This window comes from Rattus norvegicus, chromosome 19, assembly GCF_021556685.1.
Source record: "Rattus norvegicus strain SHRSP/BbbUtx chromosome 19, alternate assembly SHRSP_T2T, whole genome shotgun sequence".
Lineage (NCBI taxonomy): Eukaryota > Metazoa > Chordata > Mammalia > Rodentia > Muridae > Rattus > Rattus norvegicus.
The window spans coordinates 22017254-22039645 of record NC_141552.1 but is presented as its reverse complement, the minus strand read 5'-3'; the positions used below and the strand labels follow the sequence as shown (position 1 = coordinate 22039645).

The 22392-nt window shown below is 44.8% G+C and overlaps 4 protein-coding genes across 9 annotated transcripts in view; 2 read left to right on the top strand and 2 right to left on the bottom strand.

Annotated features, from left to right (window-relative positions):
* The window catches only part of LOC147999110 (disks large homolog 5-like), a 260765-nt gene extending 257062 nt beyond the window's left edge, over window positions 1-3703 (bottom strand). The window contains exon 1 of the mRNA XM_087596149.1: window positions 3530-3703. The gene's annotated coding sequence lies outside the window, so the exon portion shown is untranslated. The remainder of the gene's footprint in view (window positions 1-3529) is intronic.
* The window catches only part of LOC147999107 (uncharacterized), a 924037-nt gene that overhangs the window by 852444 nt on the left and 49201 nt on the right, over window positions 1-22392 (top strand). The gene's annotated exons all lie outside the window — the stretch shown is intronic.
* The window catches only part of LOC147999108 (disks large homolog 5-like), a 76459-nt gene that overhangs the window by 16466 nt on the left and 37601 nt on the right, over window positions 1-22392 (bottom strand). For 2 of the 4 annotated variants that reach the window (XM_087596166.1, XM_087596162.1), the window contains exon 2: window positions 2239-2305. The exons of 1 other annotated variant lie outside the window; for it this stretch is intronic. Coding sequence is in view for 1 of the 3 variants with exons in the window: in XM_087596162.1 (XP_087452288.1) it covers window positions 2239-2305 (67 nt within the window). In the remaining 2 variants the exon portion in view is untranslated. Of the gene's footprint in view, window positions 1-2238; window positions 2306-2958; window positions 3027-22392 lie in introns of all 4 variants that reach the window. One more of the 4 variants, XM_087596165.1, reaches the window with a different exon arrangement.
* LOC147999109 (uncharacterized) lies at window positions 11340-15320 on the top strand. Its single transcript, XM_087596136.1, has 6 exons — window positions 11340-11496; window positions 12530-12689; window positions 13158-13301; window positions 13935-14101; window positions 14820-14925; window positions 15049-15320. The coding sequence occupies exons 1-5, from the start codon at window positions 11370-11372 to the stop codon at window positions 14882-14884; spliced, it is 663 nt and encodes a 220-aa protein (XP_087452262.1). The 5' UTR covers window positions 11340-11369; the 3' UTR covers window positions 14885-14925; window positions 15049-15320.

Genomic DNA, 22392 nt, shown 5'->3' with positions numbered 1-22392 from the left:
AGGGGGTGCAGAGCAAAGGCATAAGAAACTGCATGCAGTTGCGAGCTTTATTAATCCTTATTAAGCTAAGAATATGCATTACTACAATTTTCATTGTGTCAAGATACCATAAGATCATTATTCCCAGGATACCAGGAACAATGAGGGAAGATTAAACAAAGAAAGACGAATAAATGAAAGCTTCTTCTAAAAATATTCATATAACAAATAACCTCTCTTATTATAATCAAAATATACTCACCATTACCAAGAGAGCGTTAGAACCACTTCCATAGAAACGGGACACAGCAGAACATATTTTAAGGCCAAGTGAGAAAAACATTTTCTTCTCCAGGGCGGCATTCCAGCCCCTACTTGAATCTGTCACCAGGCCTTTCTTGACCCTGCCTGGGAGCTGCATCTCTATGTCTTAACAATTCCTTCTTTTTTCTTTTGTTTTAAAGTAACACTTTACATAACATAGCTAAAGGTCCTTGTAGGGGTTTAGTCATGTAAAAATAAAGCAACATAATACATAATGTACATAAGATTATGGCAAAACTAGCTCCTCTCATGCTATGGAAAATCCTTTGAAGCCAAGCCTTGGGATCTAATCCTGTCAATTGATCAGCCAATAATTTCGCTATTTCCATAGGAGTAGTATCTTCCAGCTGTTTACCAGAAGACATTCAAACATCATATTTCAAGGCATTAATTACTTTTGAAGCACTTTCATTACCCTCTAAATAGGCTTGAATTAACTTCCAATCATGTTCTGTGTCATTATCCATATATTTACTAACAGTCAAGTAGTAGGATTTCATCAGGATAAGCAATATAAGCCCGATAACTGGCATTGTTCGCAGCAGAAGAAACCATGAGTAAAACACACATTGCTAAGAATAAGTGCTCAGCAGTAAAGGACTTTCCTGAAGGAGACAAAATTATTCCTTTCAGTGCTTAATCGCTTCACCTGACCCCACATAGGTAATAGGGTTGTCACTGCACGGATCCTTATCCATTGTTGTTTGTGGACACTAAGAGAAGCCAGGGCCTCAGTAATGGAGGACACCTCCTCATCTCCTGAGAACATCCATCAGGAGAAAATGTAGCTGGTTTAACTGGATTCCTTTGAGGGTAGGGAGCAGTTCTTATTATTCTGTGCTTGGATCCATCTCCCGGGTAACCAGAATAGTCTCCCATCCTGTAATGAGACAAAAACCCTCTCCCCTATATACAATGATGTCCCTTCCTGCCATTCAGCATCCCGGGCAATTTTTATCCATACTGTCTGTTCCATGCCTTCTTGGGGGAAGTTCAACAAAGTGTCTATCGGCTTTTGATATAACTTCACCTTGTGGTAAATTAAGAAAATTAATAACGTATAATGCTTGTGCCAATATAGCCCTGGGACTGGTCTGCAAACTCCATTCAGGTTGCATAAGGCCATCTCTTTTCCCCCTTTTTAATTTTATAATTTGTCATTTCAGGGTATGGTGAATTCTTTCAACAAAAGCTTGTCCTTGTTTATTGTGTTCTGTACCAGTAATATGTACAATATGATATCGTTGAAAAAATTGTTTATATTGATAAGAAATATATGTTGGTCCATTATCAATTTTAATTTTAGAAGGCAGTCCCATAACAGCAAAAGTTTCCAATAGATGCTGTATAACATGAGCAGTGCGTACTCCTGGCAATGGTGTAGCCCACACAAATTTTGAAAAATTATCTATGCTTACATGTATATGTGAAAGGCGACCAAACTCAGAAATATGGGTTATATCGATCTGACACGATGTATTAAGTTGCATCCTTCTGGGATTAATTTGAGATGGAACACATTTTATACGTGAAGACTAACACATAGGACAATTAGCAATAATTTGTTTGGCTTAAGAATAGGGAAGCTTATATTTAATATGTAAATATCCTGTATTGGCATGATTATGACTGTGTTCTTCTGGGGTAGCAAATGCCACTAATTGATCTACCATATGATTGCCAAGTGTTAAAGATTCTGGAAATTTTGAATGTGATCTAGTATGTGTAATGAATATTCTAGAGTTTCATAATAACAATAGTCCTTTAATATGTGAGAATAACATTTAATATCGGCTTAGATGTAGAAACAACAGCAGTCGCAATATTCTGTACTACTCCTACAACATAAGCGGACTCAGCTATAATATTTTTACATCATGAGTAAAATCCTGGAATACATTAATTACCGCTAATAATTCATTTTGTTGTACTGACCCAAAAGAAGATTCTTGTTCCCAAAATTAATCTTTGGTCCAATAAGCCATCTTGGTGTTAGAGCCATCTGTAAACACAGTAAAGGCTGATGGTAATGGATCAACAAAATTAGTGTATTTATCAAATTTTTTTTGTTTTTTAAAGCAATCCCACAATTTACTATAGGGAGGATGAAATTCAATATTTCCAGTGTAAGAAATCATGGCTAATTGAAAAACCTCAGACATCTGCATTAAATATTCCACTTTATCTTTGCTAAATGGGAAAACAATAGCAGCACAATCATATCCCCACAGAGTAACAGATCTTTGTATGCCTTGCTGAATACTTAAAGAAATTTGTTCCTCATAATTTGTTAATGTATGGTTAAAGTTTTATTTAATATAAACCCATTCTAAAGGCAACTCATCCTGACTGAAAGTGCCGGTAGGATATTCAAGAGTATTTAAACATATAATTTAATAACTCTATCTGGATCAATACATGCCAAATATGCATCTTTCCATTTTCAGAAAAGATACCCTTGCATGCCTTCATATAAGCATTAATATCCCCAGCCTCCTTTATAGGTAATAATGCTCTCCTGTACTCTTCATTAGCATTTTCAAAAGCAAGCATTTGCAGCAGTTGTCCTCCAGCTTCCTCTCCTACCATTGTTCTTTCCAATGTTAATTTTAATATACATAAAAACTTAATACATGGTTCATAGAAAGCTACTACCTTTTTCAACCAACCAGTATCATCCTTTATAATAAGTCGGTTGGGCCACACCTTGAATCGATGCTGGCCTAATTATAGGAAAAGAAAAAGCAGGTGAATTTGTCATCATCATCCTGTGAATCTAAAGGTCAACATGCTATCCTCGGGAAAAGACTTAGAAAAACCTGCTTCAGGCAGTGGTGCAGAGTGCAAAACTTTTACTTTCGTTTTGTCTTAATGAAGCTCTAGCTTCTTGTTCTGTATTCGTTATTACCCTGTCTGCATTCATGGCCTTGAACACAGTAAAAATTACAGCCCAAAGAGACCAGAAATTGGAATCTTTTTGCCCTGCCTAACAGCCTTTTTCACCTTAACTTTCACTTTGACCCAGATATCAGAATCCCTGGAACCCTCGTCAGGGAACCATGGAGTTTACTCTTGCTGTCTCTAAACACTTTTTAAACCAGACTGATAGACATGAATTCCCTGCACTCTTAAAGATGCTTAAGCATAGCGAGATGAAGAGAAGATTTATCTTGTCCCATTTCCTTGTAATAAAATGTACTTACCTTATCTGACTGTCCAGACTTACCTTCAGGGACCCTGTTCCAGTGCCATAGGTCGACGTCTAGGGTGTTGGGAGCCCTGTGTCCGGTCGCATTCCTTTCTGTGTTTCCCGATGCTCAGTGGCCATGCCACTCCAGCATGCTTTGAAATGAACCAGTCCGCAACCACCACCACCACCACCACCACCACCACTACCACCACCACCACCAGCAGCAGCACCACCACCAATTTGGTTTTGTAAATAAAGTTTTATTGACATCGCCATACTCAGCATTTACATCCTGTTCAGTGCTGCTTCTGGCTGCAGCTGCAGGGCTTAGGAGCCACAGAGCCCTTTAGACTCCCAGAGCTGAGAGCATTGACCTTTTGCCTTGTTTGTGAAAGAGGTGACTGACCCCTGTGCTCGAGGTGGCCTTTCCGTGCCCCTTAACCCATAGCATAGGTCTCTGTGCCATCCTCTCCCTTTGCTGTGGTGTGCACTTCCTGGTACATTTCCGTTAGCTCTTGACATTTCCAGAGCATTGGGTCTTGCAAATTGAATTTGCATGGCACCAGGAATAGACCTGATAGTAGGGTGTGGGACACTCCCTATGGGGACCCTGCCCAGGGGCATAAGCTTACTTTTCCAGTCAACTCCCTGAACAGTGAGCCTTTGTGGGACAAGGTACTTCACGACATGACTTGACCTCTCTGCAGTGCACCCAATCCCTGCTTGGCTCAGATGTCCCCCAGAGAGGTTGTGTGAGTGTCCCCAGTAGAGGCAGCACTCTGTGTGGTGGCATTGACATGGCATCCAGGAAAGTCAAAACCAGAGAGGCATGTCGGGCAGTTGGAAGCAGATGTCTGCGTCCTTGGGGAGAAGGATGGACTAGACACTCCTGCAGGGGGTGAGCTGAGAAGCACTTCCTTGGCTTTTTCACAACCATACATCCTGCATGCCATGCTGTGTACCCATGCTGAGCTGAAGCCCCAGGCTTTGAGTCTCCCACAGCTGCTGTGTCCTAGGGCCAGAGTAGGATTAAGCAGACTTCAGCAGGAGAAAGGTGAAAACCCTGGTTGCAGGGTGGGGATGGCACAGTCATAACACACCTGCGCATGAGGCCCCTGACTTAGAGCCGTATAGCAGCTGTGACAAGCCAGCTCTGGTGACACTCATCTGCAATCTCAACCCATGGGGGGTAGAGGCAGTAGGATCAGTTGTTTAATTATCCTTGGCTACACGGCAGGTTCGAGGCCAGCCTGGGCAACTTTGTCTATGAAAATAAGACAAAATGAGGTCTTGACTCTGAGCATCACAGTCTGTACCTGGCACAGTTGCCCCACCCAGGTAAGAAACCCCTCTGTCCAGAGGCCATAACTGCAGGAGACCCCTGGCCAAGTGTCTATACAGCGCCCTGTTTGACTGGACTGTGCTGAGGACCAACCACGCTCTCCTCAACAGGAAGGACATGGGAGAGGCTGTTTCTGTGAGATTCCGGGCCCTGAGACAGCCAAGAATAAACCCTGTCCTTGGGAAAAGCCATGGAGACTGGGAACCCAGGGGATCTCTGCAAACACCAGGGCTGGCAGAGGACTCTGATCCTCTACAGCAGCTGCTCTCAATCTGTGGGTTCTACATCAGCGCTCCTGCACACCAGACATTTACATTACAGTTCCTCACAGTAACAAAGTTACACTCATGAAGTAGCTCTCCAATAAGTTTATGTTGTGATGACAACGACATGAGGAACTGAAATAAAATGTCACAGTGTTAGGAAGGGTAAGAACCGCCATTCTATAGGAACCCAGGCATCTGCACTCGGTGTCTGGAAGTGTGGTAGGCTAGGCTTCACCCTCAGCGATGCCAGCATGTGGGCACCAAGCCTAGGTTCCACCCCAATGCTTCCTGGATATGTGCAGGCCTGGTTCCATCAAGAAGTAATAAAGGAACCCTTGGCAAAAAAACACTGGGTACCAAACTGGTCAGGAAAACACACCCCCTCTGCTGCAACTCCTCTCAGGAGGGCTAGTCTTTCCAGGAGACCCCGGCTATAACCACACCTTGTCTCCCAGTGCTTGCCCATTGGTGTCTTGGCCATATTCAGATTTGAGGACTTTGAACAGAATAGCTTCCAGCAGATTTGCATCAATGAATCCAACAAGTAGTTGCAGTTCTACTTCATCCAGAGCACCTTCAAGCTGGAGCAGGTGAGAGTGGACACCTATTCCCCAGCCCAGCCCAGCCATCACCCTGAATGTCAGCTGTGTCCCTCAGTATCAGCAGGATGGGGCTTGGGCACCATACGTTCCCCAGGACCTAAAGCTATGTCCTTGAACTCAGTGCCATGCTCAGCCCTTCCAGCCTCTTTCAACCCTTCTGGATGCTCAACTGCTCCTGCAGCAAGGCAGCAGTGTGCACATTCTGTCACGTCATTTGTGTGTGTGTCTACAGGAGGTCAGAGTCTGTTGCCTCTGTTCATTTCTTTTGCTGTATTTGCCTTTCTGAGGAGGCAGGACCCACAGGTATGGGAGGCAGCCACATGCATATTCTGCAGCCATGTCTGATTCCTCTGAGCCTCAGTCCCACTTACACACCTACCCTCCAACCTCCCCACTCCATGTCACCCCTGGGGCTCTGTAAACCTTCCTGCTTTCTGTCTTTATATAACTGGTGACACTCCAGCCCTCAGTCAGTGGTGTCATACAGTGTTAGTTTGTCTTTGCACTGCCTGGAGGTCTGACTTAGGAGAATGGCTACCATTCTCATTCCTGTTCAAGGGTCAGAATCTGAATCCTATGTAAGGCTGAATAATATTCCAGCACATGGCTGGGCCATGTTGAATTCACACAGTCACCTATGGATCTTATATTTTGGCTTGTAAACACACACATATAAGACTCAAGTGACACCCAAGTGGAGAATTGCTGGAGTCCTCCATGGCTTTCTGAACCGTCTGAGAGACCATCCTGTCCACAGTGTATAGGGCACCATCTACTCATAGCTCACACAGCATGAGAAGATTAGGGAGGGTTAACCTGGCTTCTCTGTCTCCTACTTTCTGCCACACTAGCCCTAGCATCTTTCTGTATTGCAGTGAATGTTTAGAACCCAGGAGGATGGCAGCTTCCTTGCTCAAATATAGCAAGTTCCTCCTTGCCTGCTTTGAGACTGAGTCTCATGCAGCCCAGGCTGTCTCTGATCTCACCATTAGTTAAAATGGCCATGAACTCCTGGTTCTCATGCCTCAGACGTCTCTGAGTGCTGGGTGACAGGTATGCACCACTCTTAAGTCCTGCCACTGGGACAAGAGTGAGCAGAGCCAGCTCTGAAGCACACACTTTGCTGGTGTCAGTGATGACTGACTTATGATCCTTTCCTCCTTGCCCATGGCCCTTCTCCTTGGTGCATGCCATCCTTCCTCCCTGTGACTCATGGGGACACCAAGCCTGAGAATGTCAGGAAGAAGTTTACTTACTTCACTGGGTTGGAGGCTGTTAGGTTCCTGCGTCAGTAGGTGAGATTCAAGCTAGAAGGTTTGTGGCATGAGAAACGGGAACAGAACTGGCATGGCAGGAACAATTGTCACCTGGCTCTGAGAAGACCATGTGGGCAGAAACTCATCGTTGGGCAGGTAGTGAGCTCAAGACCAGGCTGGGCATTGCTCAGCGCATGTGAACAGGTATGTGTACATGGACATGTGTTTCCCCCACATGGTCACCACTTATCCAGGCACGGTGAATACTCCAAGGAGCTTTTTATGTTTTAACATTGTGTGTGTTTGTGTGTCCATACATACATATACACACATACATTCGTACATATACACGAATACACGTACATGAAAACACATGCATATACATGACTATACACATTCATGCTCACACACACATATATACACACCTACATGCATACACACATGCACACACACACATACACACATACACACATACATGCATACACACATACACATATACATACACACATACACACACATACAATACATATACACACATACAAATACACCTATACACACATATAGACAGACATATACACACATATACATATACACGTTAACACATACATGCATACACACATTCATAACCACACGTGCATACAGACATATACATATATACTCACATACATGTAAGCACATGAGTGGAAGCCAGAGGACAGCTTGGCCCTTGTTTCTCTCCTTTTTACCACGTGGGTCCTGGGGATTGAGTCAAGCTCATCAGACTTGACAGCAAGCCCCTTTAACTGTAGAGCCCTCTCATTGGCTGCCAGTTGCCTCTTTCCACAAATTGTATCCATGGTGGGATGTTTAGAGTTGTTATTCTCATGATTCCTTCAGCAATAGCACAGACATCATTTACACTGCATTAGGAGTTATAATTCATGTAGATGTCAGGAGAGCTGGAGGCGTGGATCAAGAAGAGAGCCCACTTTCAATGTCATTATGTGGTATTGCCTTAGGCCCTTTTATACACTCCCCTGACTTTGTCTGAGTATATGTTTTAGGTCTCTCTATGACTGTGCAAAGAAGTAAGAGCTAGGGCTGGGCCACAAAATAGGAAAGTACTTGTTCATCCAAAAACAAAAACAAAAAACAAACAAACAAACAAACAAAAATAGCTCTAGGGTTAAATATTGGTGCTAGTACTGAACTACACAGCCAGAAGGTATTTTTCTAAGTAAATAACACAATATTGGGGATGACAATATGATCAAATATCCTACAACTTAAGTTTGCAATGTTACCTACATTTTATAAATCAAGTCTGACCACCGTTTTGGTTGTTTCCAATCATGTCTGAGTGCATCATCACAGGAATCCCAAGGAAAATCAGAAATGGGTTCTTGAAGCTGTTGCACAGGGCCAGTATAGACCTAAATACCACAGAGGAAACCTTGATTCTTATCTCAAGGGATCATTCACCATCCCTCTTGTCACATAACTTATGACAAGACGTCACCTTTCCTAAACTTAGCCTTTTTCCCGAGTGCTGCAGAAGGGAAGACCTGGTTTCAAGGGGTCTGGATTCACACCACAGGACACTGAATTCATTTAAATAGGTGTAGTTTATTAATGCACACACCAATACAGTTCAACCAGAGCAACAGCTCACAACTGTGTACTGGACATTGCTAGGCCCCGCTCATTGCAAGATCCACATGGGCTCATGCACAAGTGCTGGAAATGCTGCTGTCTATGGCCCTGACTCAGGACATTTTACACATAATTGTTCCTATTTTCCTTGAATCTATTGGGTCCTATGTGAAGAATACACTTGGGGAACTTGTTAAGATTAACAAACCTCATAACATACAGAACATAACAGGGTATGTGACCAGCACCACACAGTTCAACGTCAGAGTTTTTTGTTCTTTGTTAGTGTTTTTCTTGGCATTCATGATGTGGAGGCGTATTACAGAACAATAGGAAAGAGCTGGCTGCTGTGTAACAAATTCGCTGCTATTAAGGTAGGTATGGGGGCAAGACCTCAGCAGTAGCCCTTAAGATGGGAAGGAGATGATGTGTTTGATAACTGAAAGGAGCTGCCTCAGCTGTGTTTCTCTGCTTGCTCAGTGCCCATTCAACATCACTCTGTCCCTGAAGAGGAACTCAAGGTCTGCCCCCTGCTGCCTGTGAGCCAGGAAGAGGCACAGAAAGGCAAGGCCACAGAACTGGTTTCCAATCCCTCAGTAGTGCTGGATTTCCAATAATGTACTTGTATACACAAATACACTGTGGTAAGTTGCAATAGATACTAATCATTTCTCACATAGGGCAGCACTTGATTGACTACAACTAATTCTATTAAAAAAAAGAAACCTGGCTCTTGTAGAAATATACAAAGAAATACCTAGGATGGTGGGGGATGAATTCTGCCATGGACTGAGCTCGTGGAAGTGGGGTTGGGAGAAAGATGCATGGTTAAATAGCCCACCAGGTTCACATTGTGTCAACTTGATTTAATCTAAGGACAAAGAAGTGGAGTATCTCTGATTGCTTTGTTCTAGTACCTTTAAAGCATCACTGGGGTTTGAACTCAGAACTTCACACTTCTTGATGGGGCAACTACACTCAAGGAAGCTTAAGATTTTCATAGGCACAGTATTATGCTATATATACAGAGTAGATAATACTAAGATGTTCAGATGGTGATGTCCATTTGTATGCACTCTTAATGTGGACCTAAAAAAAGAGAGATCAAGGTCCTTAAAATAGAAAGATCAGTTCCAGTTGTTTTCTACCATTCCAAACAGAACGACTGGTAGGGAGAGAATGGTAAATAATCAAGAATTCGTAGATGATGCTTTGAATGAAGTGTGGATTTCTGTGCTGGTTTAAAACAGGGTCTCAAGTATCACATGTTGCCCTCTACCTGGCTGGCCAGGATCACTTTGAGCCTTGATAAACCTCCTTTCAATTTGCAATGAATAGGCTTATAAGAGTGGCCTCCAAGGACTGTGCAGACAGCATTAGCCTTTCACAGTTGAGGTGTGTAACCCACAACTATAGTTTTAGCCATGTTTTTCCATGTCTGTCAGCTATTTCAGATTGTTGCTGTTATATGCCTGACAATCAAGGATGCAGAAAAATAACCTGATACAGAGTAAGGACATGGTGACCACATGGTGATCACATGGTGCCTCTTCCGTACGTTCTGGATGAGGTTTGTTAAAATTCCAATATTGCAAAAAGCTTTATATAGGGCCCATCACATTAAGGGTCACTATGCACTGTTCTATCTAAAATGGCCTAATCAGAACTGACTCCCATATAACACTTCCTGCAATCCTCATATGAGAAGCTTGAGCTTTTAGTTTTGACTTTTTCTTTTCTCGTTCTTTCTTATTTTTTGCTATATAAGTTGAGACAAAGATAGTTAAGGCCATGAATTTGCCCCCAAAATTTGAACTACGGATGTGATCAATCAGTGTTAGTGGGTGCATTCTATAAAGTATTCATTTTTTACCATGATAGATGCTTTTGTGTTTGGTGGGGTGGCCATTTCCCAGTGTACAGGTGCTGGGACCTTGCTCTATCCACTTAATGATGTTTATAGCCTCATTTTAGACGTTTCTGTGCACCCTCTATATCTCTTGTGTATTTTATTTTTCTGATAGAAGCTCATGGTACATCTTACTCAGGCCTGTGAGCAGTGCTCCTTTGGTGACATTGGTGCAGAGAGGAGAACCCCACAAGCAGCATGAGGTTCCCGTCATTGGTGGCTCCAATATTGCACTTTCCTCTGCCAACTGGTCTCCACACATTTCCTAGCACCTTAAAGACTTCAACTCTTTCTCCTAAGGAATTTTCTGGCAATTGTCGATTGCTAAGCACATGACTTCATGAGTGTTCCCCTAACACACACCCATGTTGTAACCTACCATGCAGACTATTTCTTGATGTGATATAAAGCACCTGTACATAATGAGACAGGAGAACTTTTGAGTGCATATTCAAGCTGGTGTGAAATCTCAGGAAGGTTTAATGGCTTACATTGGTGAATGAGGACAATTTGAGTTAGGATGAGACATTTTTTGGGAAAGATTTGAAAGGAAACATTCATTTAGATGCATAGGAATTACTAAGGTTTTTAATAATCAAGCCTTGAGGAAAATTTGGCTTTGGAAGCAGGAGATGCTCAGTGGCTCTCCCCAGGAAAGTCTCCTGGAAAGGGCACCTCTGCTTATGCTCAGTACAGGGAGAACATTAGCAGGAAGGCAAAGTCTGCTCCCCATGACATCAGTTGTCCCTTCTTGGACATTCTATTGTCTCCTAGAGAGTTCTGGCATCCTCTGTGATGTCACCAGTGTTGTAGTGACAACCAGTGCCCTAGTTTCTCTCAGTCTGAGTCTGGCGGTTACAAGCTAAGACATGTTTTCCCGTCTTCGCAAGCTTTTTGGGAGGGGGAACGTCGATTCTGGAGAGACTAGAGTGAAGGAGTCTGGCCTTTCGTCTCAAAGTAATGATGGACAAAGACAGCACTTCTGGGGAATGTGGAGTAAATTCTGGGCAGTGTATTTTGAGCTTCCTGCCAGGGTGGCTGCAGGCTTAAGCTGACCTTTCTAGCAATGGGCCACAGCAACTGGAGCATCTGAAAAGGAATTGAATTTCCACGAATAGCACAATTCCCTAAAGTCAAGGATTTCAGAACTTTAGTTTCCCCATCCCCACTGGGAGGATATGGTAAGGCCAATGCTATTATACTGTGGACTTCTGGTCTTTACTTTTCAGTTCATTTGCTCTGTTACATTGATATAATAACACCATCAGTGGTCATGGAGGGTCCACCTTTTCTGAGTTTAGACAGGGCAGCAATGTATTTCACTATCATTGCTTCTTTAAATACAATGGGTATCTGACAGTAGTAACAGGGAGAGATTGTGCTTCAGGCAATAATCTTATGTTCTTAGACCTTCTCCGATTTCTTCTAACTGGCAGGGTCATCGTTTGCTTTATATATTAGAGGTTGTATGTTACAAAAATTTTTCTACAATACCAAAACTATTTGGAATGTGTAGACCAAGATTCAGCCTGTAACCTATTCGCACTTCTGGGGCATTTGGTATTTCACATAGGGACACTGATAAGTCTGTTGAACATATCCTCCCTGGAAATGCGTTTTAAATCCAAAGTTGTTGCTTTAGAGTATCAGGGTAAGACATCTGAGTGTCTCCAATCACTCAAGTTTTGTGGATGGTGAATTTATCATCTGAGTTCTGAAGCCACAGGGGTGAGGGTCCTGAAACCAAGCTGTACCCTGTTCAGCTGATAATAATCCTGGAGAAGCCATCTCCGTGGTACATGTAAGCACGTGATGTCCAGCATAGGGAACACCTGGCTGCTTACATCTCTTGGTCTCTATAGAGTAGTTCGAGAACTGAGATCCCCTGAGGAGGTCTCTTAAGCATAGACCAATCGCCTAGCAGTGACACTGGGTTCCAGGCTTGTTCTCCTGTTTAGGCCTCACTGTGATCTATGTACACTCTATGCATTCTCCCCATGCAGGTTCACTTGTGTTCTTCTACCTACAGATGCTGGGATAGAAACATCTTCCCATGGCACTGACCTAAGCAAGAATCAGGCCATGAAGGAAAAGGAGAGGCTGATTAAAGAGCTGCAGCTCATTACCGAGGAGAGAAATGACCTGAGAGATCGCCTGAGGTTTCTGACAGAGAGATCCATGAAGAACAGGTATGAATCACACCAAATGCTCTTGTTTCATTCCTGGGTCTGCAAGGTCACCTTTTTCTTATCCTGTTAAGGTTTTGGGTTCTAGAAAGCTGTGCCTCCCTAACCACCCTGTGCTAAACCTCACCTCCCATATAGTGGAGATTCAGAACCTGACCCTTCCTCAGGAGTGAGATTGAAAATATACTCATCTGCTTCCACTTATTTAAAAGCAGAACTTGTGGTCTGAATGAAGAATTCAGGGATAAAGTCAGGGAGAGTGAGTTCCCAGTGTGCATTTGCAAAGCCCTTGACAGCTGGTGGCTTTGCAAGATTGTAATTGCAGTGAGTTTATGGTGAGTCTCTGTACTTGCTAGGCAGGGGACTGAGTGCTGGAAGATCCAGGCAGCAGCCTGGAGTAATATAGGACCCACCCTGAGTTCATATATTCCTAAATGCCGATGTTCATTGTATTCTATCATTTGGGGCCAGGCCACACTTCAGGCCAAATCCATATTATGAAGACCTGGAGAGAATGGAGGAGGCGGTCATGTCAATTCTGCACAACTTAGAGATGGAGAACACTGAGGTCCATGAGAACAACCATAAGCTGAAGAAGGAGATTACCTTCTCTAGGTAAGTCCTGGTCAGAAAGGCTATCACTTGTGGAATGGCCATTTCTGACTTTCTTTGTTCTGGATTGGACGGTCTTCAGCTCTGGTTCTATCTCTTGTGCTATTTACCCATCAGTGTTCCAGGGTCATTAGGACTCAGTTTTCAGTTCCATAAAAGACTGTTACTCATCCCAGGATTGTCTAGGCATCTTCAGAAGGCTCTAGATAGAACAGTACTGATTGAAGTCAGCAGAAGGTTATTAGGCTGACCTGGACCTATGGTGTCACACCAGGTTTTATAAAATTCAGTGCGTGGACCACATGGTTAGCATGACCTTCTCTTGGTTCTACTGACCTCCTTTGAGGGTGTTAGCCCACTACTAATTGATGTTGGCCCCATGCATTGGGCTTTCATGGATAGTTGTAGATCCATGTTCTTTCTCAGAGGTGTGGACACTAATTGGTGTCAGGCCAAGCAAACAATTTATTCTTCCCCGAATTAACTCTTTATGGTTTGTGCAGCAGCCTTATATGTATCAAGATGCATTTTATTAAGTCTTCATGGGTATCTGGGATCTGGTAGAGTTAGTGGGACTTGGGAGTAGGAATGGGAGGAAGGGCCAGCATGATCTTACTATGCATACTGTATTTCCAGAAACCTGCTTAGCCAGCTCCTGATGGAGAACACATGTAGGAAGAAGTTGGTCCCCCTGAAGCAGGAGAGCAAGGAGGTACATCTTGATTGTGCACTGAACCAGAAATATTTGGTTGACTGCAACAAGAAAGATAAAGACCATCAACGGCCAGAACCAGCATTATCAGGTAGGGATGAGCAGATGTGTTAGCTTAACAATATCTGATAAAATTTGCCAATTTGATACATCTTTGCTTCTCTTACCACCTTTCTAATTTACACTCACAACCAGCCAACCACCTCATGTAATGGAATTGTTCATTGCTCTGCCTATGCACATGTATTCTGGGAAGTTAACCACTTTTCAGAAACTGAATTATTGTGCAAGCATATTTTGCTGCTCTTTTTGAAGCTGCAGTCTAGAAATGGTGACAGATGAATAACATATCTAAAATTGCATATCCATGTGATAGATTGGATCCTATGTAGAGTTTTGAACAATTTCTTGGTTCTTGAACAATTGACACTCTGTGGTCATGTGACCTCTTGTGTAGGAAGCACCTTTGGGATAAGAACCAAGTGCAAATGTCAAATTAGTACTTGTCATTGGCTTTAACCTTGGTGACATATGGACATCTCCTTTTTTCCTGCAACCCGATGAGGTCTCTTCCCATTGCCCTGTTCTTGGTTTGCACTGGTATAAGTCTGGGTCCCAGATTGGCAGCCCACATTACTGTGAGGCTTGCTGGAGATTTTGCCCTGCCCACAGAGTTAGCAACAATGATATCAGTTAAAAGGTCCATGTCGACTGTCCAATAGAACTGAGGTGGTAGAAGGCAGCATTCTGACAGCTGGCTTGCATTTCCCGACCAAATCAGTGTCTGAAAAACTGCCTTCCTCTCCCAGGTCTCAGAAAGTGCAAGAGAGCTGGAATTGGACACACCCCAGTAAGAGAGCTTCCTGAAGAATAAGTTGCTTTCTCAGGAGTCCCTGATGACCAACATCCTGAATGGTAACAACATTTTTTGGATGAGTATTCTTCCTCAGAGTTAATTTGTCATTTATTAGAGACCCTAAATTTATATACCACTAAGCCATCCTGACTGATTGAGGTCTTACTCACTTTCTTCTTCAGAAAACAGCACTTGAGAGACAACTTGGGGGACCGCCTTTCATTATTTGTGCTAGAGGAGAAACAGCAATACGTCTGTGCTTCTAAATGTTCGTTAAGAATATGCTGTTTAGAAATATTTTTGTTATGATTTTAATTGAAGTTTTCTTTTTGTTGTTTCATATTTATATGTTCTTGTTACTATTTTTACTTTCAAATATTTTTAAATATTTTTATTCATTTTAATCCTGTTTTGTTGTAAAAATGTATTTGTTATGAATAAAAATTGAATTCTATGTCTTGACTCTTAAGACTATCTTTCTTACTCAAGGGTTCTGTCCCTTCCTGTGGACCTAGAACTTACAGCTACAGATGGATCTCTGCATGTTCCATGGAGCCTGGGCTAATAAGTGAATTCAAAGTCACCAAGGTGTACCCAGTGTGACAGTGTCTTTTGTGTGGATAATGTGGCTGTGTCTCGGACACACACTTTATGATGTAATCACTGACACACTTTACCCAATTGTTAGGGTCCATGTGGTTCTTCTGAGAGAGCAGCAGATGCTCTACCCTGTGAGTCATCACCACAGCTCCTGCAGGTGGCTTTTGTTATTCCACATGAGGTGCTGTATTAGGTGGACAGGATCACCTCCAATTAAATAGAGAGATCTCAGGAGATGTGTGTTCACAGGGAACTTACTGAGGCGTGCGTGCTCAACGTGTTAGGTTGTCAGGCATCCCTACAGAGCTCTGGTGTTCCCACTGCTCATTGTGTGTCAGGATCATCCTCCAGCATCACTTAGTTTTCATATTAGAGCAGATCTTTCACCTATTATCAGTGATGACCATATGTATTCTGCACATCTGATAAAATACAGAATAGAAACTAGCTTCTTGTAGGCCAGATTGGCATAATCAGTTTTTTGATTGTTAGCAAGAAAATTATTTTAATCTAAGCAGTTTAGGAAGGAACCTCCAGAGCATCCATAGTGAGTGTAGCTTGCAGCTGTGAACACAGGTTTCTTTTGGAGAGCAGGCCTGTGCAAGCCCAACCTAGGTGGGACAGTTCAAGCTACCCTTTTTCCATGGCCAATCTGGGATCGTATTGAGAATGTATTTTTTCCAGGTGACTGATTTCCAATTTGTGGAATTGATCTAACTTGCTGAGAGTGGAGGTGACTCAGAGAGTTAAAGTACAGAAGGACCAATGCAGTATGTCCACAAAAGCTTGCTGTCACCCCAGGGCTTTTAAAAGCTCAGCAGCTAGAGAAGCAATGTAGTATTTGGTTACTCTCATGCTTAGGTCTAGTCATTCATTAAAAGCTGACCATGACACAAAAAGTGTCATTTGTGTCACAATACAAACTAGTTGTAACTAGATTCACCCCACACTATCACATCACCACCATATTTGAGGTTCTCAGTTACTATCTAAGAACCTGGAAGAGGCCTGGGTCTTGCTACACAAACTCATAATTTATGTCTTCATGACACTGTGTGCTTTGTTCTGTTGATGCTACTATTGGCATACAATACCTTGGATACTTTGTGCTGACATCTGTGACCTAAGACAATAGTTCATGTCATCCTAACCTGAATAAACTGTCCTTAGAGTACAGTGTAGTGGGAGGGGCCTTCGTTTCCTATGAGATACCAAAACATTTCCAGTCTTCAGTCAAGTCTGTCAGCCATTGTCCAGTGCCTGTCTTGAGATGTCCACCTTTTCAGCTGAGAGTCTTCATCCAGGCAGCTCTGTAATTCTGTAGAAGATTAATAGGGTTCCAGCCCTATTATTTAATTCACTGTGACTGTACTTGCCGAACATGCTCAAAGCCCTGTGATCCACCCTAGCCCTCTGTGCTTTAGAGAAAGAAAATAAAGAACCACATTGCACTTGAAGTTTCTCCTCCAACAAAAGGAGAGCCTGCATAGGGCCTTTAAGTAACTCTAAGCCCCAGCTTCCCCACAACTCCCTCCATCAATTCCATGATTGGTGTGTTTTCAGTACTACTCACTTTCTTCTGTGTGCAAAGAATGTGCACCATGTCAGTAAAGGGTGTGTGTGTGTGTGTGTGTGTGTGTGTGTGTGTGTGTGTGTGTGTGTGTGTTTGGTCCCTAGTGAAAACTGTCGAGATACATGCAGACTCATGCTACTACTGTCCCATGGTACCTTGCAGGGAACCCTGAAATGGTGTGCTACTTTAATACAGTCTAAACCGGGTGTGCATGGTTTCTGTAAGGTCACCACTACAGAGAGCAGGAAAAGCTTCAGTAGTCACATGGATGTGATCAATCAGTGTTAGTCATGCCCTTCCTGCGTGGTAGACTGCAGGTTGTCTGTCCCCATCACTTTGCTCTCTTGTGCCCAAACAATGCCAAGGTCAGGGCCATTGAGCCGTGAGGCAGAGGCTTACCACCCTCAGTTCTGCCTACGACCCCTAAGACTGTCTCTTTCGGGTGTGTGTGTGCTGGACACTCATGGATCCTGAGATCTCCGCAGCTGAGGTGAAACAGTACCGGAGCCATTGCAATGTGGGCACACATTTGGTTGTGGAGCTGGGCCACTCTTTGACATTTGGTGAGTGGAGAGACAACTGTTGGCTGAGCCTTTGGTGAACCGGATGTCCCCTGGCCACATCAGCAGTCAGCAGTATCAAAGCTGAGCAACCAGTGTTTTATGTTCCATTTTGTCATCGCTGGTCAGTGTTCTGATGCCACAGCACATGGCTGGTCTCAATCTCCCCATGTGGCCACAATCCCTAATTGATATTGCCTCCACTTCCCAAGTGCCACTGGGATTTCTGTAGAACCCCTAAGGCAGCAGCAAGCAGGAGCTCCTGGCTATTCCCTCCCTGCTCTCTGCATCTGCATGTCGTTCTGTGTACATATGGCTATGTCCTCATATACTCTTGATGCCATGATACCTTAATAAACACTTGAATCATGCCCTGATGGCCAGTTTTCAACTGCTACCTGACACAATCTATAATCGCCTGGGAAATGAGGGACAGTCTGGATCAGACTGGCCTTTGAGCATGACTATGCGTGACTGTCTTTGTTGCTGTGGGAGATGCCAGGCAGCCTCTTTTCTGATCCTAGAGTCCCTATACCCAGCCACTTGTCCCCTCTACAGCCAGACCCTACTTCTGCTCCTAGGCACTGTCTTGGACTTCCTTCCCTCAGGTGGCTTCTCTCCTTTGGCTGCTACAGAAACCTGTTATGAGGACAGGAACAGGGAGTTAAGAGTTCAGAGCCATCTTCCCTTTGATGTTCTTTCTCAGAGGTCAGTGGGACACTTAAAGAGTTTTGTGTATACATTTTATTAAGCAAGGGACAATCATGCATCAGGCACAGGAAACTAACAGCACATCTACCGGACCTCCTTCAACACATGGGCATCTCTTCTGGCCTGTGCTTCTGTGTGCTGAAACCTGGGGACCAACTTCCTGTGGGGTTTCCCAGGATGACTGTGCACATTACTACACTGACGTAAATCCTCAAAACTCACAAACAGCAACAGGACTGACCGCCACAGGAACGGTTCTCCATCAACAGATACCACAGACCAGCAAGCAGAAGCATGGGCAGGTGGTGCTGTGGTTCACACACTTCTCTTTCCTCACTAGGGCAGGTGACCCACTGAAGAAAACAAGGAGGCAGCAGGATGGAAGAGGAAAACTACAACCCAGTCCTTGCATTAAACACCCAAGCACATTTAGACTAGAGGAGAGTAGTTTGCCAAGAATGAGGGCCACTTTGGACATCCATCATCAATAGCCCTGGCTGTCTAGGCCAGCATCAGATCCAGCCGTCTCCAGGCAGGTGTCCGCCAGGCCCTCAAGGGCACTAAGAGCATTAACCATGAAAAATAGAACAAGATATCTGCCTCTTGCCTGCCTGACAGCCAAGCATGTGTATGCCCTGGCTATGCTCACGCTGGGACCCCTGCTAGATATTAAGATATAGAGACCTGATAGTTGATTAGGACCCTGTTCGAAAAGGAAGATACAGGATATTTCCCTCTGGCATCCATATGTGCATGCATGGTTGTACAAGCTGGTAGAATCTCTCTCTCTCTCTCTCTCTCTCTCTCTCTCTCTCTCTCTCTCTCTCTCTGTCTCTCTCTGTCTGTCTGTCTCTCTCTCTCTCTCTCTCTCACACTCTCTCTCTGTCTCTCTCTGTCTCTCTCTGTCTCTCTCTGTCTCTGTCTCTCTCTGTCTCTCTCTCTCTCTCTCTCTCTCTCTCTCTCTCTCTCTCTCAAAGTTTTGAAGCACAGCAGAAGAATCTCTGGGACTCTAAGCCTGAGCAACCTCATCTGTGAGCCACAGCTTCTGTGTGAGAGCTCCTTTGTGTGAGAGGCATAGGGTGACTGAGGAAGGTTGCTGGTGTCCATCCCTGGCCTGCATGTGCATGCATACAGACACATGGATACATGCACACGCTGAGTTCCCCTCATCCAATCCTGAAATCTGAAAACACTGAATTTCAAATCCAGGCGTTCTCCTAACCTACACCTTCCCTCAGGAATTGGAGATGAGGCCTTGCAGGAATCCTCAACCAGTGAGACTGGCCCAGACCTTCTGAGATCCATTCTGCCCCAGGAGAACACAGCAGGTGTTATCAGGACAACACAGAAACTCAAGACTCCAGCCTGATGCAGGGACCACCTGCTGGGTTAGGAGAAGACTCAGCATCAGGTTCCTGAATGAAAACATCACCTCTGAACACACGGGGTCGCTGTGGCTATGCCTTCAAGGCATCTTCAGCAGCAGCTTAAATGGACTAGGGATGACTCTGGGAATCTGCCTGCAGGGTGATTTGGGAATCCTTTTGCTAAGGCTTGATCGCTAGATGTTGCCACAGAAACCCTTGAACTCTTCTTGGAGTACAGTCCAGGCAGAGGCTGAACACAAAACATTCTGATTATGAACTGAGTTTAACAGATAATCCGGAACCTGAAGGCCACAGGTCCAAAGGTCTGCACTGCAGGGGTGAGGCATCACTGCAGGGATGACCACACAGTGCAGGGGTGAGGTGTCACTGCAGGAATGACCACACACTGCAGGGGTGAGGTGTCACTGCGCGGATGACCACACACTGCAGGGGTGAGGCATCAATGCAGGAATGACCACACACTGCAGGGGTGAGATGTCACTGCAGGGATGACCACACACTGCAGGGGTGAGGAGTCACTGCAGGGATGACCACACACTGCAGGGGTGAGGCGTCACTGCAGGGATGACCACACACTGCAGGGGTGAGGAGTCACTGCAGGGATGACCACACACTGCAGGGGTGAGGTGTCACTGCGCGGATGACCACACACTGCAGGGGTGAGGTGTCACTGCGCGGATGACCACACACTGCAGGGGTGAGGCATCACTGCAGGGATGACCACACACTGCAGGGGTGAGGAGTCACTGCGGGGATGACCACACACTGCAGGGGTGAGGTGTCACTGCGGGGATGACCACACACTGCAGGGGTGAGGTGTCACTGCGGGGATGACCACACTGCAGGGGTGAGGTGTCTCTGCAGGGATGACCAGGAAGTTGACTGAGCTCCTCAGGGCTCTCCCTGTCCTGAATGTGCTTCCCTTCTAGGTGAGCACTGCAGCTTTCAGGGTGCTGGAGCCCTGTGTGGGCAGCAGTAGAAACTGCTAGCCTTGTTATTCACAGCTGAAACTATCACACAGGGCATTCCAGAAGTGAACACCACCAAAGTGGGGCCTTTCACAGCATTCTGGGTAGGATGGCACAAAGCCCCATGACAATTTCGCCTGTGATCCATACCAAATGTCTGCTGTCACTGCCTGTCTCTTAGGAGCCACCTGGATGATCCAGGGGATGGTCCTGAAGAAAAGGCTTGGCAAAATTGAGGTCTCCAAAGCCAGAGGAGCAGTGAGGAGGTGCAGGGGCCGTAGACCATGGAGACTGATATATGCTGATGTTAGACTACCCAGACTCATCCCTGTGTCCAAGTCTGGATGTCACAGAGGCACCTGGCAAAGGTCCCAACAGTTTCCTTCAGGATTCAGCTGTCTCCCTACTTGCCCTCCACCTAACCCACTTCCTGTGGTTCTGGGAGTCAAGGACTTCATCACCTTTTTCGTTTAATTGTCATATTGCAGGTACTGTGACTCGACCACTCTTCCTCCTGCAGGAGACACATCGTTTGTCACAGAACAGGACTGCTGCACCAGGAAGACCCATAGCATAACCAGGACGCTACAATGAAAACATGACTGGCCCTTCATGCTGAATGACAGGAAAAGCACCCAGCCTTCTCTTTGTTGCAGACTGGATTCCTCAGCCTTCCTGTTATGAACAGGGCATTAGTACCCTTCACAGGATACTTAGTGTTTATAAGACATTTATAGAATTCATCTTGTATATAAGGCCATTGGGCTAGGAGCCAGCATCAAGGCATCAAGTAGGAGGAAATACAGAAACATTCTAGGAAGGGACAGCCAGGGGCCAGTGGGATGGCTCAGTGATTGAGGACCAGAGTTCAGTTTCCAGCACATGGATGTTCACAGTCATCTGCAGAATCAGATCTAGGGCGTCCCATGACCTCCGCAGCTCCCAAGCAGCTACATGTATGCGTCTTAGACACTTCCTACTCACCGTGAAACAACCTAAGCCACAAAACATCCCACACCTTCTTGGATGGGCCCATCCCTGGGGGAGTCTTGTGTGTTCTGGGCTTCAACTCTAGGAAGGCTTGGCCTTGTTTTATAGGATGTCTTATTCCTTGTATCAGCAGAGAGAGAAAAAAAAAAAGATCCAGTCCTGGAACCCTAGAGGACACTGCCATGATGTCACTGCTGTGCTGGCTTAGGCTTAGAGATATCTCCATGATCCATCCAAGTCACCTAGAGCTCAGGGAATGATGGAAAAGTCCATGTGAGATCGCCCAGCGCTTGCAACCATGAGAAAGCTTGGAAAACACAGGGCACATGTGGTGTTTGATCCTGTGACAGTTCAACCCTCTTGAGCCTGCAGCTAAGACAAACAGTTACACTGGCCTGAGTGCACAGGCCAGATCTCAGAACCTGTTTGCCAACCATGGAACACTCTGGATCCCTCCTCACAGCTGGACCTTGATCTGCTACACCTCATCCACCCAAGCTTCTCAAGAAATGAAGCTACCAGGTTAATATAACAACTAACTGAAGGCAGCAAGAGCCTTCAGCCGCCCTGTGGCAGTAAGGTCAGTCCATAGGTCTCCTGTCCCTGCACCCTCAGTACCTGTGAGAGCCATGGCCACCTATTCCCTTCTGAGGTGAGAACAATTATACACACAACCTTGCTTTCAACAAATCCTGCCTTGGCCACTGGTGGGACCCTCATGAGATGCAACAATCTG